This window comes from Syngnathus acus, chromosome 23 (assembly GCF_901709675.1).
Source record: "Syngnathus acus chromosome 23, fSynAcu1.2, whole genome shotgun sequence".
In the NCBI taxonomy this organism is placed as follows: Eukaryota; Metazoa; Chordata; class Actinopteri; order Syngnathiformes; family Syngnathidae; genus Syngnathus; species Syngnathus acus.
Window position 1 is genome coordinate 4,008,189 of NC_051107.1, and position 19,910 is coordinate 4,028,098.

General features: G+C 48.2%; 3 protein-coding genes across 9 annotated transcripts; 1 reads left to right on the forward strand and 2 right to left on the reverse strand.

The window, feature by feature from the left end:
* Positions 1 to 634: 634 nt before the first annotated feature.
* LOC119117037 (protein phosphatase 1H-like) lies at positions 635 to 5,219 on the forward strand. 2 transcript variants are annotated; one of them, XM_037242978.1, is made up of 10 exons: positions 635 to 1,160; positions 1,939 to 2,125; positions 2,191 to 2,595; positions 2,654 to 2,766; positions 2,834 to 2,918; positions 2,981 to 3,099; positions 3,172 to 3,235; positions 3,295 to 3,402; positions 3,480 to 3,631; positions 3,843 to 5,219. In XM_037242978.1, exons 1-10 carry the CDS (start codon positions 925 to 927, stop codon positions 3,988 to 3,990), a joined length of 1,617 nt encoding a protein of 538 aa, XP_037098873.1. In that variant the 5' UTR covers positions 635 to 924; the 3' UTR covers positions 3,991 to 5,219. The 2 variants fall into 2 exon arrangements, with proteins under 2 accessions (XP_037098873.1, XP_037098874.1); XM_037242979.1 differs by having other exon boundaries at positions 636 to 1,160; positions 2,224 to 2,595.
* An 80-nt stretch (positions 5,220 to 5,299) lies between these two features.
* On the reverse strand, positions 5,300 to 15,125 carry LOC119117033 (ubiquitin carboxyl-terminal hydrolase 15-like). 5 transcript variants are annotated; one of them, XM_037242966.1, is made up of 21 exons: positions 15,007 to 15,125; positions 14,391 to 14,518; positions 14,066 to 14,196; positions 12,963 to 13,089; positions 12,583 to 12,728; positions 12,438 to 12,499; positions 12,073 to 12,162; positions 10,286 to 10,433; positions 10,029 to 10,202; positions 9,794 to 9,952; positions 9,500 to 9,724; positions 9,354 to 9,437; positions 8,892 to 8,986; positions 8,636 to 8,824; positions 8,423 to 8,541; positions 8,094 to 8,354; positions 7,845 to 8,031; positions 7,631 to 7,780; positions 7,452 to 7,555; positions 7,283 to 7,371; positions 5,300 to 7,049 (listed from the first exon to the last, which is right to left on the reverse strand). In XM_037242966.1, the coding sequence occupies exons 1-21, from the start codon at positions 15,093 to 15,095 to the stop codon at positions 6,711 to 6,713; spliced, it is 3,096 nt and encodes a 1,031-aa protein (XP_037098861.1). In that variant the 5' UTR covers positions 15,096 to 15,125; the 3' UTR covers positions 5,300 to 6,710. The 5 variants fall into 5 exon arrangements, with proteins under 5 accessions (XP_037098861.1, XP_037098862.1, XP_037098864.1 ...); XM_037242967.1 differs by lacking the exon at positions 12,073 to 12,162; XM_037242969.1 differs by lacking the exons at positions 14,066 to 14,196; positions 14,391 to 14,518; positions 15,007 to 15,125 and adding an exon at positions 13,705 to 13,809.
* Positions 15,126 to 15,563: 438 nt separating this feature from the next.
* slc6a13 (solute carrier family 6 member 13) lies at positions 15,564 to 19,564 on the reverse strand. Of its 2 annotated transcripts, XM_037242976.1 has the most exons (15): positions 19,438 to 19,564; positions 19,177 to 19,359; positions 18,618 to 18,752; positions 18,345 to 18,485; positions 18,204 to 18,291; positions 17,999 to 18,131; positions 17,800 to 17,934; positions 17,278 to 17,381; positions 17,078 to 17,202; positions 16,906 to 17,018; positions 16,704 to 16,841; positions 16,534 to 16,636; positions 16,359 to 16,459; positions 16,120 to 16,290; positions 15,564 to 16,039 (listed from the first exon to the last, which is right to left on the reverse strand). In XM_037242976.1, the coding sequence occupies exons 1-15, from the start codon at positions 19,442 to 19,444 to the stop codon at positions 15,890 to 15,892; spliced, it is 1,827 nt and encodes a 608-aa protein (XP_037098871.1). In that variant the 5' UTR covers positions 19,445 to 19,564; the 3' UTR covers positions 15,564 to 15,889. The 2 variants fall into 2 exon arrangements, with proteins under 2 accessions (XP_037098871.1, XP_037098872.1); XM_037242977.1 differs by lacking the exon at positions 17,800 to 17,934.
* Between the last annotated feature and the right edge of the window lie 346 nt (positions 19,565 to 19,910).

Sequence of the window (19,910 nt, forward strand, 5' to 3'; positions counted from 1 at the left end):
GCGCCCTCTGGCAGGATGCGAGGTGTATTGCAGGATGCCGTTCCAATTACGTCATAAATCTTTCGTCGGGCTTTTAGAATAAATACGTGTTTTAGTTGTGTTGTTAAAAAAATAATTATGGGTTGGTTACTGGCTATTTCTTTCATTTTTTTTTGTATTTCCATTTCCAGTATTGCGCAATATGTTATTTTTATAGGCTATTTAATAAATTGATGGCGAGTCTGACGACATAGTTTGCTTTTAAATAGTCATGCTGCACTCGGATGTCGGTTGCATCTCAATGTTGCATCTACGGCGAGGATTTATCTTCTGTGGAGTGCTCATCCTCTGCACGCTGCAAAAAATGCCGAACACACCACAAGCCTTGCGCCTAACATGAGAAAACAAAAATGAAATGTCTGACTATCAAACCAAAATAAATCCTATAAATGCTTTATTATTATTCCCATGACTATTATTAGTGTTGTTGCCGATTGAACCTTTTTTTTTTAACTCGATTTAATCATGTGCAAATCTACTTTTGTCCCACGCTGTATTCTACAGTTGTGATGTATTTTTAATGAACTAGTCATTACACGTATACATGACGTAAATAAAAGCAGAGGGTGCATTTTTTGCAGCGTGGGTTTACGGAGGCGTCACGTGACCCGATAATTCCGCGTTCCCGACGACCGGGATGTTTTCTCCGGTTCTCCATGGAGGCGCGCCCGGCTTTGCCTACTAAGCCATCCGAGGCGTTCTTCGTCCCCGGTGCGAGCCGCCCCTTGCACGCCCCAACATCGATGCGGCATTGAACGACCGACCGCGTCATCCCATCGAGTTCTGTCGTCGAGCAGCGCGGCCGAACTGGGGGGCAATCCGGGGAAAGGGAGCCGCGGCGCCGCGCACCGGCCGCCTGACACACCGCCGCGGCGCACCAGCAACATGCTGACCCGAGTCAAGTCGGCCGTGGGCGCCTTTATGGGTGGAATCATGACCGGCGGCGGTTCCGGAGGAGGTGGCAGCCCCGGCTCGGACCTGCCGCTCAAATTCCCCTATATGAGGCCGGAGTTCCTCGGACTCTCCCCGGATGAGATTGAGTGCTCTGCGGATCACATCGCCCGGCCCATCCTCATCCTGAAGGAGACCAGGAGATTACCGTGGGCCACCGGATACGCTGAGTAAGTCCGCCCAAACGGGTCTTGGCCTTTTGGGGGGGCATCACAACAATGATCCAGATGGAGCGCATGCGCAAAGTGCGCAGACCTCTAAGCTGCACCTGTTGTGAGCGCCGATGCGTAACGTCATTTTGCGTGCATGTTGCGTTAAACACGCAAAAAAGCAACGCAATAAGGTCAGGGCAGATAAGGGACACGTGATTTAGGTGCCACTTTTGCAGGGGGGAAAAAAATATGAATAACCTAAATTCATTAAAACTATATTTGCTCAGAGCGGAAAAGTGAAAAAGAACCTATTGTATTGTGTTCCAAGGCCTCGTCTGCTGATCCGACACGAGTCAGGCAGATGAGTTCAGGGTTGGAGCAAAACTAATAACATGCTAGATTTATAACGCTTGGAGAAGCTTTTTCAGGGAAATGAATTGGAAGGAGTCACAATGTCCGTGAAATCCTTTTTATGGAATTGAAACAATGTGTTGACCTGATATAATGGTGCATTAACTCTCTTGCCCATGCATCTGTGAGTCAGTGAGCACCAAACAACCCACAGTCGCCTTCTAAAAATAGTCATGTTAATTTCTCTCACACACCCTCCAGAGATGTCTGATAAGCAAGCAGGGCACACTTTGATGTCATTTATTTTATACCGCCGCCCCCACTCTCTATTTCTTCTCACTATCTTGCTCATGTAAGAAGACCCTAAGATACATATTTATTTATTTATATTTTTATTTTATTTTATTTTATTTTATTTTATTTATATTTATTTTATTTTATCCAGAGTGATTAATGCTGGAAAGAGCGCTCTGAACGAGGACCAGGCATGCTGCGAGGTGGTGGTGGTGAGGAGACGGCCCATGAGCTACTGCCCCCCCTCGACGCCCAGCAAGACCCCCACGGCCAAGAGACGCAACTCCCTGCCCAACGGCGAAGGCCCGGGACTGTACTTGGAACACAAGCATGCGGAGGTGCGGCCATTTTGCTCTGTGAATACATTTTGTGCATAATTTGTCCCAGATATTATCTTTCATAGCATGGAGATGGAGAGACTACTTTGCCTTTCCAGGACGAGGGTCTTGTGTTCCACTACTGGGCTTTGTTCGACGGCCATGCTGGTTCCGGCGCCGCCGTCGTGGCCTCCCGCCTGCTCCAGCACCACATCGCCTGCCAGCTCCAATCCGTCATGGAGATCCTGCATAACCTGGCTTCCCTGCCGCCGACCATCCTGGGCGAGGAGCCCGACGGCAACCCCTACCTACAAGGCACAACGCCGGGTCCTAACCAGCGTTCCCTGACGAGGGCGGCGTCGCTTCGGGGCGCGGCCGGGGCGCCGAGCTCACCTAGCAACACGCCGCCACCGCCGCGGTTCTTCGCCGAGAAGAAGATCCAGCATGAGAGCTTGGTGATCGGAGCGATGGAGAATGCCTTCAAAGAGATGGTAGGACCTCGGCGTTTGTATTCCTCACTTTTGGACGTAAACTGGAATCCGATCTCAGGACGCGCAAATCGAGAGGGAGAAGCAAGGCTACAACATCACAGGAGGTTGCACGGCACTCACCGTGGTCTACATGCTGGGGAAGCTCTACGTCGGCAACGCGGGCGACAGCAGGTCCGCGTGGGCGTCCTGCTTTTTTTAATTTAAGCGTTTCCGTCTAACTCGTCTCTCCGATTGACAGGGCAATCATTATCAGGAACAATGAGATCGTTCCGATGTCGACGGAATTTACGCCGGAATCCGAACGACAGAGGCTACAATTCCTGGTATGACTTGGTTTTGGATTTTTTTTTAAAGATTGAAATGACACGGGTTTGTCCGTCATCAGGGTTTCATGCAGCCTCAACTGTTGGGAAACGAGTTCACACACTTGGAGTTCCCGCGGCGGGTCCAGCGGAAGGAGGTCGGGAAGAGGATGCTCTACCGGGACTTCACCATGAACGGATGGTCGGTGGCATCGGCGCTACATTGGATGGCCACAATGCACAAGTCACATCTTTGCTTTTGTCTTTCAAACAGGGCGTATAAGACCATTGAGGATGAAGATCTCAAATTTCCGCTCATATACGGCGAAGGGAAAAAGGTCAGGTTGAATTCGGACTTCTGACTTCTGACAAAAAAAAAACTTGGTTGATTTTCCAGGCTCGGGTGTTGGCGACCATCGGCGTGACGCGCGGCCTCGGAGACCACGACCTTAAAGTTCACGACTCCAACATCTACATCAAGCCCTTCCTGTCCTGCCTTCCCGAAGTGAGCACGATTAACAAACAAGTCCAACTTTATTCGGAAATGCACCACAACGAAACACACTGTTTTGGCTCACACAGGTGAAGGTGTACAACCTCACGCAGTACGAGCACGGCGCCGACGACGTCCTGGTGATGGGCACGGACGGCCTCTGGGACGTTTTGTCCAATCAGGAAGTCGCTGAAGCTGTTTCCACCTTCCTTGCCAACTGTGATCCAGACGACCTTCACAGGTACGGACCAAATCTTTGTATTAAGTACCATTATTTTAAATTTATCATTTAATTCATATTTCTTAAATGAAATTTTATATATTATTTTTTAATTCATAATTGAATTCATCCTTTTTTAAATGAAATTTTTAATTTTTTTTAAATGAATAATATAATGAATACTTAATTTAAATGACATTTTTATATATCATTTTAATTTTCTTATGGTTAGGTATACGATGGCAGCACAAGATTTGGTGATGCGAGCACGCGGCGTGCTCAGGGATCGAGGCTGGAGGATCACCAACGAGCGTTTGGGCTCCGGGGACGACATCTCCGTTTTCATCATCCCGCTGATGTACGGCAATCGTCAGCCCTGAGTGGCAACCCCCCCCCCCCCACACTTCGATACAACCCCGAATCTTTTTTTGCACATGTTTCTGTTGGAGTGACCAGCCAAAAAAAATCGGTGCAAACAGGAGCTCACAAAACTGGCTCACCGTTGCCTCTTGATGACGTAAGCGGCATTATAACCCAAGAGACTGCAGCTACACAATCTGGACGAAAGTTTTGGGACGCATCAGACAAGTCAGGTGTCCCTATTGAGTCCATATAGTCTAGCTTTTTAGGTGTTCATAAAATAATCGTAAAATAGAACCTAAGGCTTTTTTTTCTGCCGAAATGTAGCTTTTGAGAATCTACAGATGCTTCCTGGCATCACTTGCATGGATCCAAATTGAAAAAAATCATTCCATTCAAATCGACGGCGGTTTTAAGCATCGACAATTCCCGGTTGGTCGGACATTAAACGACTTAATTGCACTTTAATTCGACTGACGTCACTTCAAAAATGGAAAAAGATGGGCTCTGTTTTCGTGCATGCCTCGACTGAATTTGTATTCTTGTAACTTGTCGTACGGCTAAATTGAGTGTCATTTAGTTTTAGTTGTGCTGACGGCGTTCATTTTGAAATATTTGGGGGATCCTTAAAGGAGAAATGGCGGCATGATGCTGGAAATGATGTGCAGAGGGAAGAATGTGGAATTTTTTGGGTGTCATTTTTTTTTTCCTCATGTACATTCCACGAGAAATGTAGAATTCTTATTATGCATTTTGTGGTCATCAAAAAGTCTTGAAAGTTTTGGATCCTTTGACGTGATTGAATGTTCACCCTCGCTCGACTTGTCATTCAGCCTTCATTTCTGTCCATTAGATGAATGTAAATTTTTTTTTCTCGCCCTATTGTGCCACCCAACTTCTGCACATCAACTCAGGTTCAATGTTGGGTCGATAGAGAGCGTGTCCATCCTCGAGGTTGGCGTCTTCTTCATGTCACCGCAGATGTAAATTGGGTTTGCAAAGTTGCTGTACTTGTAAAATGAAATAGCTGTGCTTATTTGATTTTTTTTCTTCGGGATTCTACTTCTTAGCAAAAACAGCCACGGGTGGGAATTAAAGTGGCCTCGTGACTTTCCTGCTTTGTGAATGTCGACTGTACCTTTTGTATAAGGTTCCTCCGGAAGTCCAAAAAAAAAAAAACATTTTAATGTTTACTTAATTGTGCAACATTGTTGCAGAAGGTGGGATGAATAAATAATTATTAAATGTGTCTGATTTATATTTTCTTTTACTAAATCGCTGACTAAAGATTTTTTTTTTGGCCATTGCAAGTCAGGTGGACAGGTAAGGAAGCTTGATACAACTTTATTGAAGACTGTGTATAAATACACATGCACATTTCAAATGTAAACCCAAGTGAACTCAAGTGCAGCCAAACCTGGAAACCCCTTAACATGCAAGGACGCCTGGAGTCTTTCTTTTATACAAAAAAAAAAAAGTCCCAAACAGAGCCATCCTTTTATTTCGAAATGAAGAAAGGAATTCCCTCCCTGACAAGAGCACCTCATCATCTCCATTCCCAATCTTTCATCTCTTGCCAGAGTTTTAAATGTTATTAAATGCTTACATATAAATAAATAAGCTTTTATCAAATGTGCACTCACAGAGTGAACTCTTATGTACAGTACAGTATGTCCTATTGTAGCAGTCTTGTTCGCGCTCATTCCGGAAGGGGAGAGGGGGGGGGGGCGTCCGAAAAGCAAGGCAAGCAGCAGAGGTGCTGAACTCCCCCCTCCCTTCCTTTTTTAACCTGACCCAAAAGGTCAGGAGCATCATCTCTTGGAGAGAGACACATTCAACCAACCCGGGAAAGAAAAAATAAAGAACTAACATGGCCCGACTGAGAATTGGAAAAAGAAAAGGCAATACATGTGGTCAAGACCTTTTTAAATTATGTTGACATTCAAGTGTGTTTAAAGGGGCCATGCAAAAAAGTGGGTGTGGGGGGGGGGGGGATTTAAAAGTTAAGGCTGAGCACACACAAGATGGCGCTAACACTGCAAAATGCAGAGCAGGCGATTTAAGTTCCTCTCGCATTGATGGCACGTCAAGGTTGTCAAAGATGCAGATAAGTGGAGTGGCTAAACGGCCAACAGAGGGCGCCAGAACAGCTGGACATGAAAACAAGGTCACAGCAAGAGCAAGTTTGGCAATTTAATCAAAAGAAAATAAATAAAGAGCGGGCAGACTTGATATGCGCAACGCCCGCGCGGATGAAGGCAGATTCCTGTGCACGTTGTCGGGGAGTTTTCAGAGAAAAGTCACGTCACATTCATCTCTGAATGACTGCAGTGTCCGGCAAATGGAAGAATTTCAAAAAAAAGAAAGCGGATGATTGGTGACTGTGCGAGTCCACAATGCTTCAAGCGCAGAATGACAACACCTCGGTGTTTAAAATATGTACAACGCAACCAGACTAAAAGCAGAAATTTCTCTCAGAGATATATAAAAAGGCTCAAACTGCTCTGACCTCCGAACGCAACGGCCACAAATTCCTTTTGAAACAAAAACAAAAAAAAATGTAACAGGTGACGCGTGTGCAAACAGTGATTCAGCCACGGCTCCCAATTCTCAGCGTACCGTAAAAGGTCACGCCCGCTTTGGCTCCACCGGGCGAGCCCGGGTGGGCCTGATGGCGCCGGCTTGCCATGCTGTGCGTCCATATGGCTTTGGATGGAAAGATCGCAACCTCCATTGCTCATCAGTTAGCGCTCATGGTAACATCTCGACTGGGCGCCTCCTCTTCTTCCTCACGTTCCGACCCGTCGCTCTTAGCGCGCCGGTTCTCGTTCGGGTCGTCGCTCACGGCGACCGGAGAGGCCGCGCCCCGCGCCGAGGAGGTGCTCCGCCTGCCTTCGTTCTCCTCATCGTCCTCCACTTCTTCCTCCTCCTCCCCATCTTCTTCTTCGTCGCCGCCGCCCTCCCCATCATCCTCTTCGCCGTCGTCCTCCTCCTCTTCTTTCTCCCGGTCCAGAGCGAAGTAGCCGGTGCCTTTGACGGTATCCTGGCGCTGGTAGAAGAGCACGTAGCCCGCTTTGGACTGCACATGAGCACAGTGGAGCCATGAGGATAGAACTTTTGACACCCCCCCTCCCTCCCCTACAAGGTGGGCCTGGAAAGTTCCACTCCATTTGACTGTGCACAGCTTAAACGGGACTTCACGACATCGTTTAACTGGACTATGTGGAGTTTGTTGATGAACCTCCACTGGGTGGCGCTAGTAAAACTTTTTTTTTTTTTGGATGGCTCTAAAATGATGAGCGCTGCACTCACCACTATTTGATCCTCGCTGACCGGCGACACGCTGCTGTCGTCGAAGTTGTACCACTTGCCGTCGTTGGTGTTCTTGGCGTAAGCGGTATCTGGGGGGGGGGGGGGCGATTAGATGACGGCACATTAAAAGCCAAAATGGTTCAAAAGTGCGGGAATTTGGAAGACTCACAGTGGCCTCCGCCCATGCCGCCGTAGTGGTTGGACACGGCGATGAGGTCGTAACAACACGGCCCGCTGTTGGGGTTGATCAGGAACTCAGACATGTCCAGATCGCTGCATGTCAAAAAAAATAAATAAAATCAACCATCCAAGATGGCGAGATGATGGATGAATCCACCACGCGCGTACCTGAGCGGAAAGTCGACAAGCGAGTCGAGTTTATCCCTCATGTAGCGACTGTAGGAGAATCTTTTCAGGTGGACCACGAGCACCGGAGGTAGAGACCACAGGTCCAGCTTCTTCGTGGCCTGCTGGTGCTGCTTGCAGTTTGGACAGTACCTGGAGACACGGATGGAAACGTCAAATGGATATCGGAGCCGGCGAGAAGACGCGAGGAGCTCACCAAGGGTCCTCGGCTCCTAGCTTCTCCTTGGTGGTGAACAATTCGATGCAGTCTTTTAATTTAAAGTAGGCCTTCTTCTGAGGCTTGTAGTCCATGCTCTCGTGCTTGTCGAAGTCCTCAACGACCATGTCGTCAAAGTACTTTTTCTTCATCTCGGGTTCCCAATCCAAAGAGAGGTAAGATCGGTCTGTGAGAGAACGACAGATGAGTAAATTCATGAAATCGGATGGCGGTGAAATGAATCCCCACCGTTGAGCCGCAAGTGTCCCTCGTCGAAGCGGATCTGCCTGGTGTCCTCCTTGCCCATGTTATTGAGCTGGAATGTGAAAAGTCTCTTTTTGCTGTGCCCGCTGCTCTGCTGGCCTTTGGTGGAGTTCTGCGGGATGACCGGGCCGTTCTCCAGCTCGTTGTCCCCGCCCACAGAGTCCTCGGACTGGCTGTGGTCGTTCTCGGAGGGCAGCTCCTGATCCTGACTGGACTCGTCGTCCTGCTCGTCCGTCTCCATCTCGCCTCAAGTATGAAAATTATTTTTTTAAATGGAACTGTCAGAAAAAAAAGTGTTCCCGTGATGGACTCACTCGGCGACCCCTCCTCCAACACGCCATTGGTGGCGTCGCCGTTGACCGCGTGCACTTTGCTCGACCGGGTCTCGTCGCGGCCGTCCTCGTCTTCCGCGACGGTGGATCTCACAAAGCGGCTGCAAGAACGAGACGGCTTTGTTTCGCACAGAAGCAGTGAGAAGCATTACAAACTCGCTTCGCTTGGAGGGAAGCGGCCACTTGAAACCCCACCAAAGGCGCAGCAGCAGCATGTTGTAGAGTTTGTCTTCGTTCAGCGTCCTCGGCACGGCGATGAGGAAAGGCTGGCCGAAAAGCGGCGTGCTCGTCTGGTTGTACCCCGACTGTTTATATTTTTCCCTCAGGTGCACCGGAATCACCACGTGGTCCGTGTCCTCCACTCGGTTCACGGCGAGCTCAAACCTACGGAGGTGTTCATGCGGTTAATAGACTTAACAGCTTTTCAAGACTTGACCCCGCGGCCACTCACACGTAGATATCGTCTCTCTCCATGATGCTGCTAAGGTTGTCGTTGGTGGCAAAGATCCGGTGGAAACGGTGGCTGTAGATGTCCGTCACGATCATCTGTCAGGGGAGAGGGAGGGGGGGGGGGCTCACATGAGCCACTTTGGTGCAGATCCAAGACTTTCATTCCATTTTTTTTTTTTTGGATAACTTTGCAAGATGACGAGGGACAAAAGAGTGGATTTCTATTAGGTTTGCAATTTGCTGCCAAATTAGGATGCTTCATCCTTGGCAGAGGTCTGCGCTCCATTTTCCGGCGCAATGACAAAAAGGGCGAAACGTCGCCCGACGTGCGACTGACTCGTGTGTGATCAAGGACACTTAAAATGATTAAATGGCCACGCCGGGCTGGGCCACGGGTCGGCGTTTTAATGTGACAGCTCTTAAGAGCTTTTTTTTGTTTCGACATTGGAATGCCCGTCCGTACCTTCTCAGCAGGAACCTCCGACAAAGCGGAGAGTGAGGTACACAGGTCGGAGATGTAGCCCACCTTTGGCACGGTTAGTTTGTACTGAGAAAAGGAAAAAAAAAAGTGTGAAAGACTATGCCGAGATGTTAGAAGACTCGCGGTACCTGTGTGGGCTTGGCCAGAGGATCCAGTCGGACGAGATACACCTCCAGGGTGCGCTCTTTCTTCATGGGAAGAGGCAGCGTCAAGTAACAGAAAGGGTCAAAGGTCACAGAGACCTTGGAGCACACAGGACACACCAACGTGGACTTAAAAAGGCCGTGAAAGATGTCCACGATGATGGAGTCGTTCCTCTTGATATGGTTCTCCCAAGCCTCCTCGGCCACCACCTTGCGAGGAAAACGTTTTTAATACTCGTAGTGGAGTTCAGTTGGTGCCGAGCGCGGCCCCGCCCCCACCTTATCGGGCCGTCCGTTAGCATCCTTGAGCTGTATGTACGGCTTCTTCCTGATCCGGTTCAAGTCCTCGTGAAGGCCGTCCAGGAAAAAAGCCAGCAGCTCGTGAGAGTCCTGCTGCTGGTAGCCTGAGAATTGAGGGGCGAAGCGGCCCACTTGGGTCTGGAAGGAGATTCGGGGGAACCAAGGTCAGGTCATGCCACCAAGAAAAAAAACCAAAACGATGCTCGCGCTGAACCTTGAAAGGCCTCGGCGTCACGTAGCTGAATTTGCACGACCACAGTTGCTTTATCAGCTCGGCGTAGGCTCGGGCGATCTCTCCCTTCATGCCCAGCGGGTTGTCCTCGTTCAGCTCGCTCATGTACTTGTCTTTGAGGAAGTAGTCCGTCAGGGGAGGGATATTACTTAAACACTGAGAGGGACACCAGAGCGAGCAGAGGACAATGATAATGTCACATGGTTTCATTTCCATTTCCAAGCGCGGCGTCTTCTTACCTGCACGGCGGAGTTCATGAAGCAAGTGTTGCCGAGGTTGGAGAGCCCGCACAGGCCGGCGTGCTCGCTTTGCCGACTCTGCTCCGAGTAGTCGTAGCTGTTGCTGTAGCTGTGGTAGGAAGGCAGGCTGAAGGTTGAATTCTTCACGCTGCAATAAACAAGTCAAATGTACCCGAGGTGAGGAGCAGAGAAAATAAATTGACAACACGGGTAGAACAGCAAGTGGTGGAGTGATGTTTTTGGGGGGCGAGTCGCAAAAAAAAAAAAAAAAAAAAAAGCCTGCAGCGAGCGGACCTCTGAGAGCTCCGCGGGACGCCTTTGGCGGTTTGGGTCTCCCAGCGGTCGAGGGCTGTGATGGCGGCGGTAGGGTGGTCCACCCGCCTGCTGTCCAGCTCTACCGTTTCAGACCTCAGGCACCACCAGCAACACAGTAGCATGACATCTCAGCCCCACCCCCGGCCCACATGGCTCTACAAAACGCAAAGCCGCTCGCTTCCGGCATGGTCGAAGCGCGGCTCCATCCTCTCGACGCTTTTGAATCCAGCCCAGAAGAGACTCCCGACAACTAAAACATTTCGAAACTACTTTCTGTTATCGTCTGCCGTCCCGTGCTCCGATCTCCGGCACCTCCCTCCGGCCTGCCTGCCTGCCTGCTGCCGCCGCCGCTCTGCTACCAGCGGATATTTATAGCAAGGATGCTCAAGAGTACCGCTACCAAAGCTCGAGGTGCACAGAGAAAGAGAGAAAGAGAGAGAGCGCAGGGGAAGTGAGCAGAGGAGGGGCAGACGGGACTGGGGGGGGGGGGGGGGGGCAATCGACTGCATCCAGCTGAGGCTGCAGTATTCACGAGCTTGTAAATGTACGTTGATGCATGTTCTTACATCACCATCGTCATGTCCACGCCTCCTGGGTCAAAGCCGCACTTTGGCAGCGCCTCTCTGCCTTTTAAAAAAGAGAGCTAGGACAATAAACAATCTCGGAAGAAGTGCTTTTTTTTTTTTTTTTTAACGACAGCGACTTGTGCCCCCGTGCGAAGAGGAAAGTAGACGAAGAGGACTCGTGAAGGTCACTCGCCTTGCGAGAAGGTGCGCATGGCAATGAGCTCGAAATGACAGTGACTGCTAGCGTGCGTCGCCACCCAAAAGACGACAAAAAAAAAAAAAAAAAAAAAAAAAGGCCGCATGCATAATTTAGATGAAACCGCTACGGAGGAGCTTCTGCCACAAACTCAGCAGCCGAGAAAAGATGACGCGTGGCTGTGGAATGGCAACATGCGGTCCGACGCCTTCGTGGATGCAAAATATAATTAATAATTCATAAAAACATAATTTATGAACCGTAAAAGCAGTTGATTCACATTTCTGCTTTTTTAATGAGTCGATTTTATCTTGCAAGATGTAAATAAGTTGTCATCAATTCACCGGAAGGAACCCGCGCCACGCCGGATGCGAGCTCATTCACTACCATTGACGCTCAGAAGCGCGTCAAAGCCCCACTTTTACCTGAACTCATCCACTGCCGGATAAAATGCTGACTAAGTAGACCCGAGGCTCTGCTAGTGGCCTAGCACTGCTGTCACGCAATTCCAAAGAAATCAATCGCATTTTTTTTCCCTCGCTGTCACCTCCAACGACTGAAACTGCACCCTTGGCAATTTTCTCGACGCACGCCCCGAATCCAAAGCAAGAGACAATTTGGACGCCGTAAACCGACACTGGGCTCCATCTCTGGCTGTTGACATCCAAACAAGTGCCCCCTCCCCTTCTACTACTACTACTATGTCTTACTTCCTGCTGTTGAAGCTGCTGTTATGATTGTTTGTGAGAGATGAAGGCGAGATCTTTGGCAAAGCGGAGAGATTGGAAGCACCGGATGACCTTCAAAAAAAGATAAAGAATAGATCATGAGTTAGCGAAGAGGAGGGGGAGAGCTACAGAAAAGGTGTGAGGGAAAAAAAAAAAAAAGCAAAGTGGGAATGTGTCGGCAATGACAAATTCAGCAAATGAGAGACATGCTAGGAGGGCTAAATGATCATCCAATTTGGATTCTGTCATGTCTTGGTGTAAACTCAAACTATTTTCTCTTTCTGTAGGAAAACTGTTTTTTTTTTTGGGTCCACAAGGTAAAAAAAAGAAGCCGGGACTGCGCTCACTTGGCTGTGTCGGAGCCTCGAGGCCACGAGCCGTCTTCGTTCTTCTGCTCGATTACGAGAACCTAAAAGAGAGACATTGCAAGAGAAAATGGTGAGGTGTAAAGAAGGGGGCGGGGCCAACAGCTACAAAAAAAAACTTCACTACCTGCCCTTGATAGAGGCCGGCGTCTTGGATGGTGCTGTCGGGCTTGTTGAGAGGTTCAAAGGTGTTGCTCATGTAGCGGTTCCATAGTCTGGTTTCCTTCTCATCGGGGATGCTGAAGAGCTTTCGCATCTCCTTCTCGATGACATCTGCGTTAGGAAAAAAAAGCATACATTGTTCAAATAAATCAAATCAAATAAATCAGCCACTCTTTGCATCAGTTTAGTGTTTACCAACAATCACTCAAATTGGACATTTAAAAACGTCAGGGCACGATAAAACAAAAATGTCAAGCTTCTGCCATCTAGTGGAGGAACATTTTAATATCCTGTCTGTCATCTTCGGCGCAGCCAAGCAAATCAACTTTTAAGCGGGCGACTCACCGATGGTGTCGGCCTTGCTGAAGCGCCGGGTGATCACGTTGTCCATGTTGCCGTCCTCGCAGAGCTTCAGCTCGGTCAGGTAGACCTCCACCTTGTAGTGCTTCACAAACATACCCTGCTCCACCACCTAGGAAGGACACACGAGGACGTCACTCCTCTGCGTTGACAAAACTAGCGGCTAACGCGAAACCGTTTCGTTTCGGTGACGGGAGTTTGTGTGGTGGCCGCCAACTCGTCTGACAGAAGCGGCGGTCAAGAGTGGAAGGCCCAAATTAGCAGCACCTTGTGGAAACAGCTGAGGGCTCCGAGCCTATTTATTTCAACACCGCACGACCACGACGGGCACACGCTCGCTCTTGAATTCATATTCCCAAAGGACCAATTGAACATATGTCCGGTAGAATCTCGCAAGAGGCCACGCACGCCAGCTCAGAATCACCGCCCCGAGTCTCCACGCTCGTTGCAGATCTCCACACATCTGAACGCTAGCAGGGAAGGCGAGAAGAATTTCTCAAATCACCGCCGAGCCAAAAGCTTTTATCCGGTGACCTCAGCGGGCCTCGCCGCGCTTCAAATAAAACAAGGACAATCACGCGGCCGGTGCCAGCGAAAAGAAAGAGCACCAATGGTCGTGACCGGAGTCCTCGTGTGTGTGACACCAACCCCCTTCATCCTCTAAAAACACAAAGTGGGATGGCGACGCCACGGAACACGTGCGAGATCAACAAAAAGCACGATGAACCTCCTTCATGTTGTGCCTCGTAGCCTGCTCCATGTCGCTTTCCACTCATACAGAACCTTGCCTGAAAATAGAAACCCCGCGGCCACCCGATACGCCCCAGCGCATATATGGTCAAATGGGAGGGTTCAATGGACCAGGGAGGGAGGGAGGGAGGACCAGGACTGGGGGGGCAACACCATTGGCAGCCATGATAGCATGACTAGCCAAACGTGCAGGTGACATCTGACAATAGCAACAAAAAAGAATGAGAACACTTCTTGTGTTTTACTCTTTGGCACAACAAACAAAACTAGTCCGAAAAATATTGACAATTGATCAGATATGCTCTCAGAACGTGCAACCCAATCCCGTCAAGTCTTACCTTACGTGCAATTGGCTCCTGACCCTCCGTCAGCCCGTACCAGCTGACCAACTTATTCCAGCCCTCCGTGGGAACCAAGATGTAGTCCAGCTCATCGATAAGGTGCTCCTTGATGGCCAGGACATCCCGATCTAAAAGTAAAGAAAGGCCCAATGAGCAGCACACACACAAAGCGACCTGACAATGACAACAAAACACAAAGAAGGTATGCCGCGGAGAATTCCATGAACCTTGCAAAAATAAAAAAGAGACACAGTCCAACAATGCTGTTTGTGCTCTTCTGTGCTATTTGTTGCCAGAACGTGTCAGGATGCAAGTGTCTTACCTCGGAGAAGACCAGCGTTGTCGACTGGTCCGGGGTAGACGTTCTGGTCGCCCATTTGATATTTCTCCCAACTATCAAATCCAACATATTTCTTCCACTGTTTGAACCAGTGACTGTCTACGAGGTACCTGCAACGATGACAAAAAGTCAAATTCGATTTGAGTCACACGACTAACTTTTAAAAGGCAAACGTGAGTTTTGATGGTCGAACCGAGTTCGGGTTGCTTAAAGTGTGTCCAGCTGGCTCTGTGATTTTGACAGGTGCTTCTTTTTCCGACTCCGCCCTTAACAAGTCAACGGACGAACCCACTGACAGGTTCGGAATTAGCAATTAGCTTAAGCACAGCGAAGTCAATAAACGGGGCGTCCCGTAGACATGTCATGAATTAAAAAAACGCCGGAATAAACTAGGAGGGGCTGGGATAGTAACTCGAGAATGCCTCAACGCAGGATAGCTGAGACACATGAAGCTGACAGCTAATTCCAAGCTAACTGTCAACACGGTGCTGTAGTCGCCACTTTACTCCGTTACTCCGCCTCGGCGAAGTCGACAGGCGCGGCTGAAGCCGGCAGCGCCCACGCACCGCTTTAAAAATGCCACCTAGTCGACTCTTACCAAGTGTCGCCCTTTTTAAGTTGTGTTTTCATCAGTGCCGCGACCTCTCCTCTCTGGGTTTCCAGATCGGCCGCTCCTCCTTCCGCCATCTTTCCTCAGTCATGCCGCGGTGCATGATGGGGGGAGAAAAAAGCAGTGGAGGCGTTTCAGAGGCACGTTGCGCATGGAAAGGGTGTGACGTCAGTGTTGTGAGCCAATCAGGATGGAGTAACGGCATGTTTTCAATTGGAGCGCATACGTCATATTTAGGTTGTGTCAGTTCTTTTTTAAAAAGATGACAAGTGTTTTTATCTACTTACCGACGAATCATTTTATGTTCATTTTATATACATAGAAATGCATTTTTAAAGAAATGATAAAGAACCATCTTTCTTAATACGTCACCTGCAAATGTCAACTCACAATCTTTGATATTTTTTTTTTTTTTTTCACCTTATCTGGTTTCTATATCATTCATCCCATAACGGGGTAATTTGGATGGGCATGTAGGGCAAAAATCCTTTTTACATATGGACAACATAGCAGTTAATGCGTACAATTATTATTAGAGCAGACAATAGATACATCCACCGAGGATTTTATTTAAAAAGAGACTTGAAATTTTCTTTGTACAGACAATTTGTTACAGTATAAAATAAAAGACTACAGTGACATTAGTTCTACAACAGTGAGCACAGAAATCTTGTTGACATTGCAAAATAAAACTTAGAAATACAAATACCAAATCACTTATGATGATATATTATAATACAAACAGGGCTTTGGGGCTATGCACAGTAATTGGAATTAAGAGTTGGCTGCATCCACAAGCAAGCTATTAATGATTTATATGTCTTTAATTCTATTCAGCTCTTAAAATTGAACCAAAATCCACCTGCGTAGCTCATAAGTTTGAATCTTGCTCCGACACAGGATGGTAGTTATTTTTATTCCTACCGGTGTCTTCCTCAGGGGCAAAAATGGCCAGCAACCTCTCTTGCTCTCTCTTGGTTTTGGGCAAGTCCTCAGATGGTGTGATGAGCAGCCGGATGCGCTTTAAGAAGACACAAAAAATCCAGAAATGCCGACGTGCACTATAAACATTTATGAAAGCAAGCACCAAAGTGGGATTACCTCCCTGAACGTTCCCTGAGTGGTGATGATCTTATAGGCCATCCACAGGGGGATGCAGACCATGGAGGAGAGAGCCAGCAGCCAGCCAATCACGTAGCCCCACCACGGATACACATACTCATTGTTGTATTTTAAGGGTGTGTATTTAATGAGAGAGAAGGCAAAAGTACTCTGGGGAGACAATTAAACTAAAAGTTAGGCATGATTGTCATTCATTGTAAAAAAAAATGTCAACTCACAATACACGTGGCTGGGGTGAAGAACATCCAGCAGTACTTGATGTAAGGTCCTGGACGGTAGCCAATCATGTCTTCAATGTTGTCATAAAAGCGATCAGCACCTGGAAGGGTCCCCATTTGAATATTTATTTTAGCTTTAAAAAAAAAAAAAAAAATCTGTTCGATGGCGGCTTACCGTAGACCCATGCAATGCAGACGGTCTCAAAGAGGCCCATGAAGAGAAGACACATGCCACTAGCGGCGTAGTAATCAAAAAGCTGGAAGACGTACATGCCACCCTGAAAAAGACAACGTGAAATTGACACCAACACTCCGAGGCTCCCCGAGCCGTGTCCCCTAGCCTACCTCCATGAGCATGATAAGGCCCACCAAGAAGGAGAGGAAGACCACAAGGAGGAGGAAGAGCTCCCGGCGGTTTTTCCGGCGGAAGGTGGCGGGGTACATGTCGACGATGGCGGTCACGAGGCTTTCCACGCATACAAACTTTCAAATAAAAAGTGTCGCGTTAATCATCACTATTGACACAGCAGCGTGGAATAATCCTCACCTGACTGTCCAGCCCAAGAAAAACAATCATGATGAAGAAGAGGGCGGCCCAAAGGGGGGAGAAGGGCATCATGGTCACGGCGCGTGGGTAAGCAATGAAAGCTAAACCGGGACCTGCAAACAGATTTCATTTTAAATTACATTAGCTTGACCGTATTGGCGTCCAGCCTCACCGGATTCCGCCACCTCCGAGATGGGAACGTTCTGCTCGTAAGACATGAAGCCCAAAATGGAAAAGATGGCAAATCCGGCCACAAAACTGGTGCCGCTGTTCAGAAAGCACAACGCCAGGCAATCCCTGCAATACAGACAATTTATTTACAATGTTTTTTGTGCAAAATTAATACACACAAGGGGAAAAATCCGATCCTACCTGTAGCAGTTGTTATTGTATTTGTTATAGCTGCCTAGTGCTGTCAAAGAGCCTAAGCAGATCGCATAGGAAAAAAAGATTTGGGTCCCAGCATCCATCCATACCTTCAAAAAAAAACAACAATAATAGGCAAGTTATGAAAAAGTGCATGGCATGCACCAGGGACAATCATTGCAGAAGTAATAACTGGGATAATTATGAAACCAAGTTTTCAAAAACCAAAACACGCTTTCAAAACAGGCCCCAACCACAACAATGGAGCAAAACAAGGACTTGCTCTCCTGTTTACAGTCCCAGTTTACAGCGCAGATGGACCCAGCAGGCTCCCACAGCAGAGAACCATGGGGAACCTGCATCTGCTGCAACCTCACCAGCAGGGGGCACAAGACCAAAAAAGCCTCTCATTGGGGATTTTGGAGTGGGAAGGTCATACTGTTCCAGTTATCCATGCATAATATGAATGAAGCTTCAGAATTGCTTCATGAAGCAGTTGTATTTGTGCCTGAAGTTGCATTTTGGTACCTGTGGGTCTCCCAGACGTCCCAAATCAGGGTAAAGGTAAAACTGAATCCCAATCCCTGCACCAGGTAGAGTGAGTCCCCTCACCAGAAGCACGATCAGCATCAGATAGGGGAAGGTTGCAGTGAAGTAGACCACCTAAATATTCCAAAAGATTTGGTTTCCATATTTGTAAATATTTTCTTTTTCGCTTGCCACCTACTTTTCCTGTGGATTTAACCCCCTTCCAGATGCAGAAGTAGCACATGACCCAGGCGATGAACAGACACAGGACCAGATCCCAGTTGAGCGAGCCCATGTGGTCGATGCCGGGCGAGATCCTCAGCGCTCGTCTCCTGTCGAGACCAAACATCAGTGCAGAGGAGTCACATGGCAACATGATCGCCCGTCACGACTTGAGAACTCACTCCCAAAACTCCATGACCGGAGATGTGGCATTGAAGGAGATGGTTTGGTTGACGGAGGTGTTTCTCCTCTGGAACTCCACGCAGTTTTCTGGAGAAGTCATGAGGTCATTCGGAGGGCACGAATACAAATTATTTTATTACCTGTGTTCCATGAGTTGTTGCAGGAAGACCAAGGTAGATCCCAGGAGAAGGAGAAAGATAGATAGAACATCCCCCAAGCCAGGACGATGATGTAGTAGAAGTTCAGCAGGGTCACTATCACTTGTGTGCCATAGCCAAGACCTGAAGACAGTTAAAAAATAGTATGTACGTAAATGAGATGTTTTTTTTTTTTTTTTTAATTGTATTTAATATAAAAAAAAAAATTGCCAGGGGTGTGTAGACTTTTCCTATCCCTTTATGGAGTGATTGTACCTTCAAACAAAGGGCTGATTTTTCTCCAGCACGTCACTCCTCCCTGACTGGTGAACTGACCGAGGGCCGTCTCCAGGAAGAAGACGGGAACTCCGCAGGCAAAAAGGAAGATGAGGTACGGGATGAGGAAGGCACCTGAGAAGTGGAGAAAGCAGACGCTTACTTATTTTGGGGGTTCCTTTTTGGTGAAAGTCAAGCTGGAGGGGTCTTCTTTCCCTTATGGGTGGGTGGCCCGAGATGTTTGGCGGCACGCTCACATTTCCACCTCTCTGCGGGGACAGCTGTTGCGAGTGAGGAGCAACAACAGCTGTGCGACCCGGCTAGAACCTGAACTTTGACCTTGCCACCCCGCCGAGGCAAAGCAGAGGGAGCACATGCTGTTTCAAGACACCCCCGTCGGAAAAAAAAGGGGGTGAAGATGATCTCTTTAAGACGGGAGCTCATTTACATTTAAACGAAACAGCGGGGGTCAAAAACAAGAAAGTCTTTGTATTTTCTGAGCGTGACAACAAAACATTGGGAGGGGGGGGGACAAGTTTTTAAGAATGGAATTCCTCACCTCCTCCGTTCTTATAGCAGAGGTACGGGAAGCGCCACATGTTCCCCAGACCGATGATGGATCCGGCGACGGACAGGATGAATTCCACCTTGTTGCTCCACTGGCCCCTTTCCTCCATCTTCACCTCCGAGGTGGGTTCGGGGACGGCGGCGCCATTCCGGAGGGCCACCTTGGCGGCGTCAGCTAAAAATAAGAGAAATGTTGGGATTTTATTCATCGCACAGAAGCCAAAGGTGAGCGTTGATGAGCGAGCGAGCTTACCCATCATTCCCGTGTATGCTTCACGCGTGCCACAGGTGGTTTACCAGTAAATGCTCAAGATTTAGAATTTAAAGACAAAAGTGGGGGGAGGGGGGGAGGAGGCGGGGGCTTGTAACGCTAAACTTAGGCCAGCCTCCAGTCTTTGCCGTCATGCGGCCGCCCGCCTGAGAGCAAAGTGCGTGGCTTAAACTTGACATTCGAAAAAATGATGGAAGACCACCTGAAAAGTTTGATCTTGTCATTTGTGCCACGAATGCATGATATCAAATATTTTTATTTCATGAATTACATTTTTGTCACATCAATCTGGTGATATGCTGATATTTTTTTAAATGCAAAACATTGAAGATAACATTTTATTGATTCTTATTTATCATTATTTTCAACTAAAATGCACAAAAGCTGAAAATAACAGAGGACAAGCGATCATAATTCAAGAAGCTCTCAGTACTGGCGACTCACTGCGACCAAAA

What these genes read in the sequence shown, in the direction of transcription:
- LOC119117037 (XM_037242978.1), top strand. Translation starts at nt 925, where the DNA reads ATGCTGACCCGAGTCAAGTCGGCCGTGGGCGCCTTTATGGGTGGAATC. An exon ending in TGGGCCACCGGATACGCTGA is followed by an intron (nt 1,161 to 1,938) that starts GTAAGTCCGCCC and finishes TATTTTATCCAG; the next exon opens with AGTGATTAATGCTGGAAAGA. An exon ending in AGAATGCCTTCAAAGAGATG is followed by an intron (nt 2,596 to 2,653) that starts GTAGGACCTCGG and finishes ATCCGATCTCAG; the next exon opens with GACGCGCAAATCGAGAGGGA.
- LOC119117033 (XM_037242966.1), bottom strand. Translation starts at nt 15,095, where the DNA reads ATGGCGGAAGGAGGAGCGGCCGATCTGGAAACCCAGAGAGGAGAGGTC. An exon ending in CAACGCTGGTCTTCTCCGAG is followed by an intron (nt 14,197 to 14,390) that starts GTAAGACACTTG and finishes CTTTACTTTTAG; the next exon opens with ATCGGGATGTCCTGGCCATC. An exon ending in CCGGCCTCTATCAAGGGCAG is followed by an intron (nt 12,500 to 12,582) that starts GTAGTGAAGTTT and finishes TCTCTCTTTTAG; the next exon opens with GTTCTCGTAATCGAGCAGAA.
- slc6a13 (XM_037242976.1), bottom strand. An exon ending in CCGGTCATGGAGTTTTGGGA is followed by an intron (nt 18,132 to 18,203) that starts GTGAGTTCTCAA and finishes TGGTCTCGACAG; the next exon opens with GAGACGAGCGCTGAGGATCT. An exon ending in CTGCATTGCATGGGTCTACG is followed by an intron (nt 16,460 to 16,533) that starts GTAAGCCGCCAT and finishes GGACCCTTCCAG; the next exon opens with GTGCTGATCGCTTTTATGAC.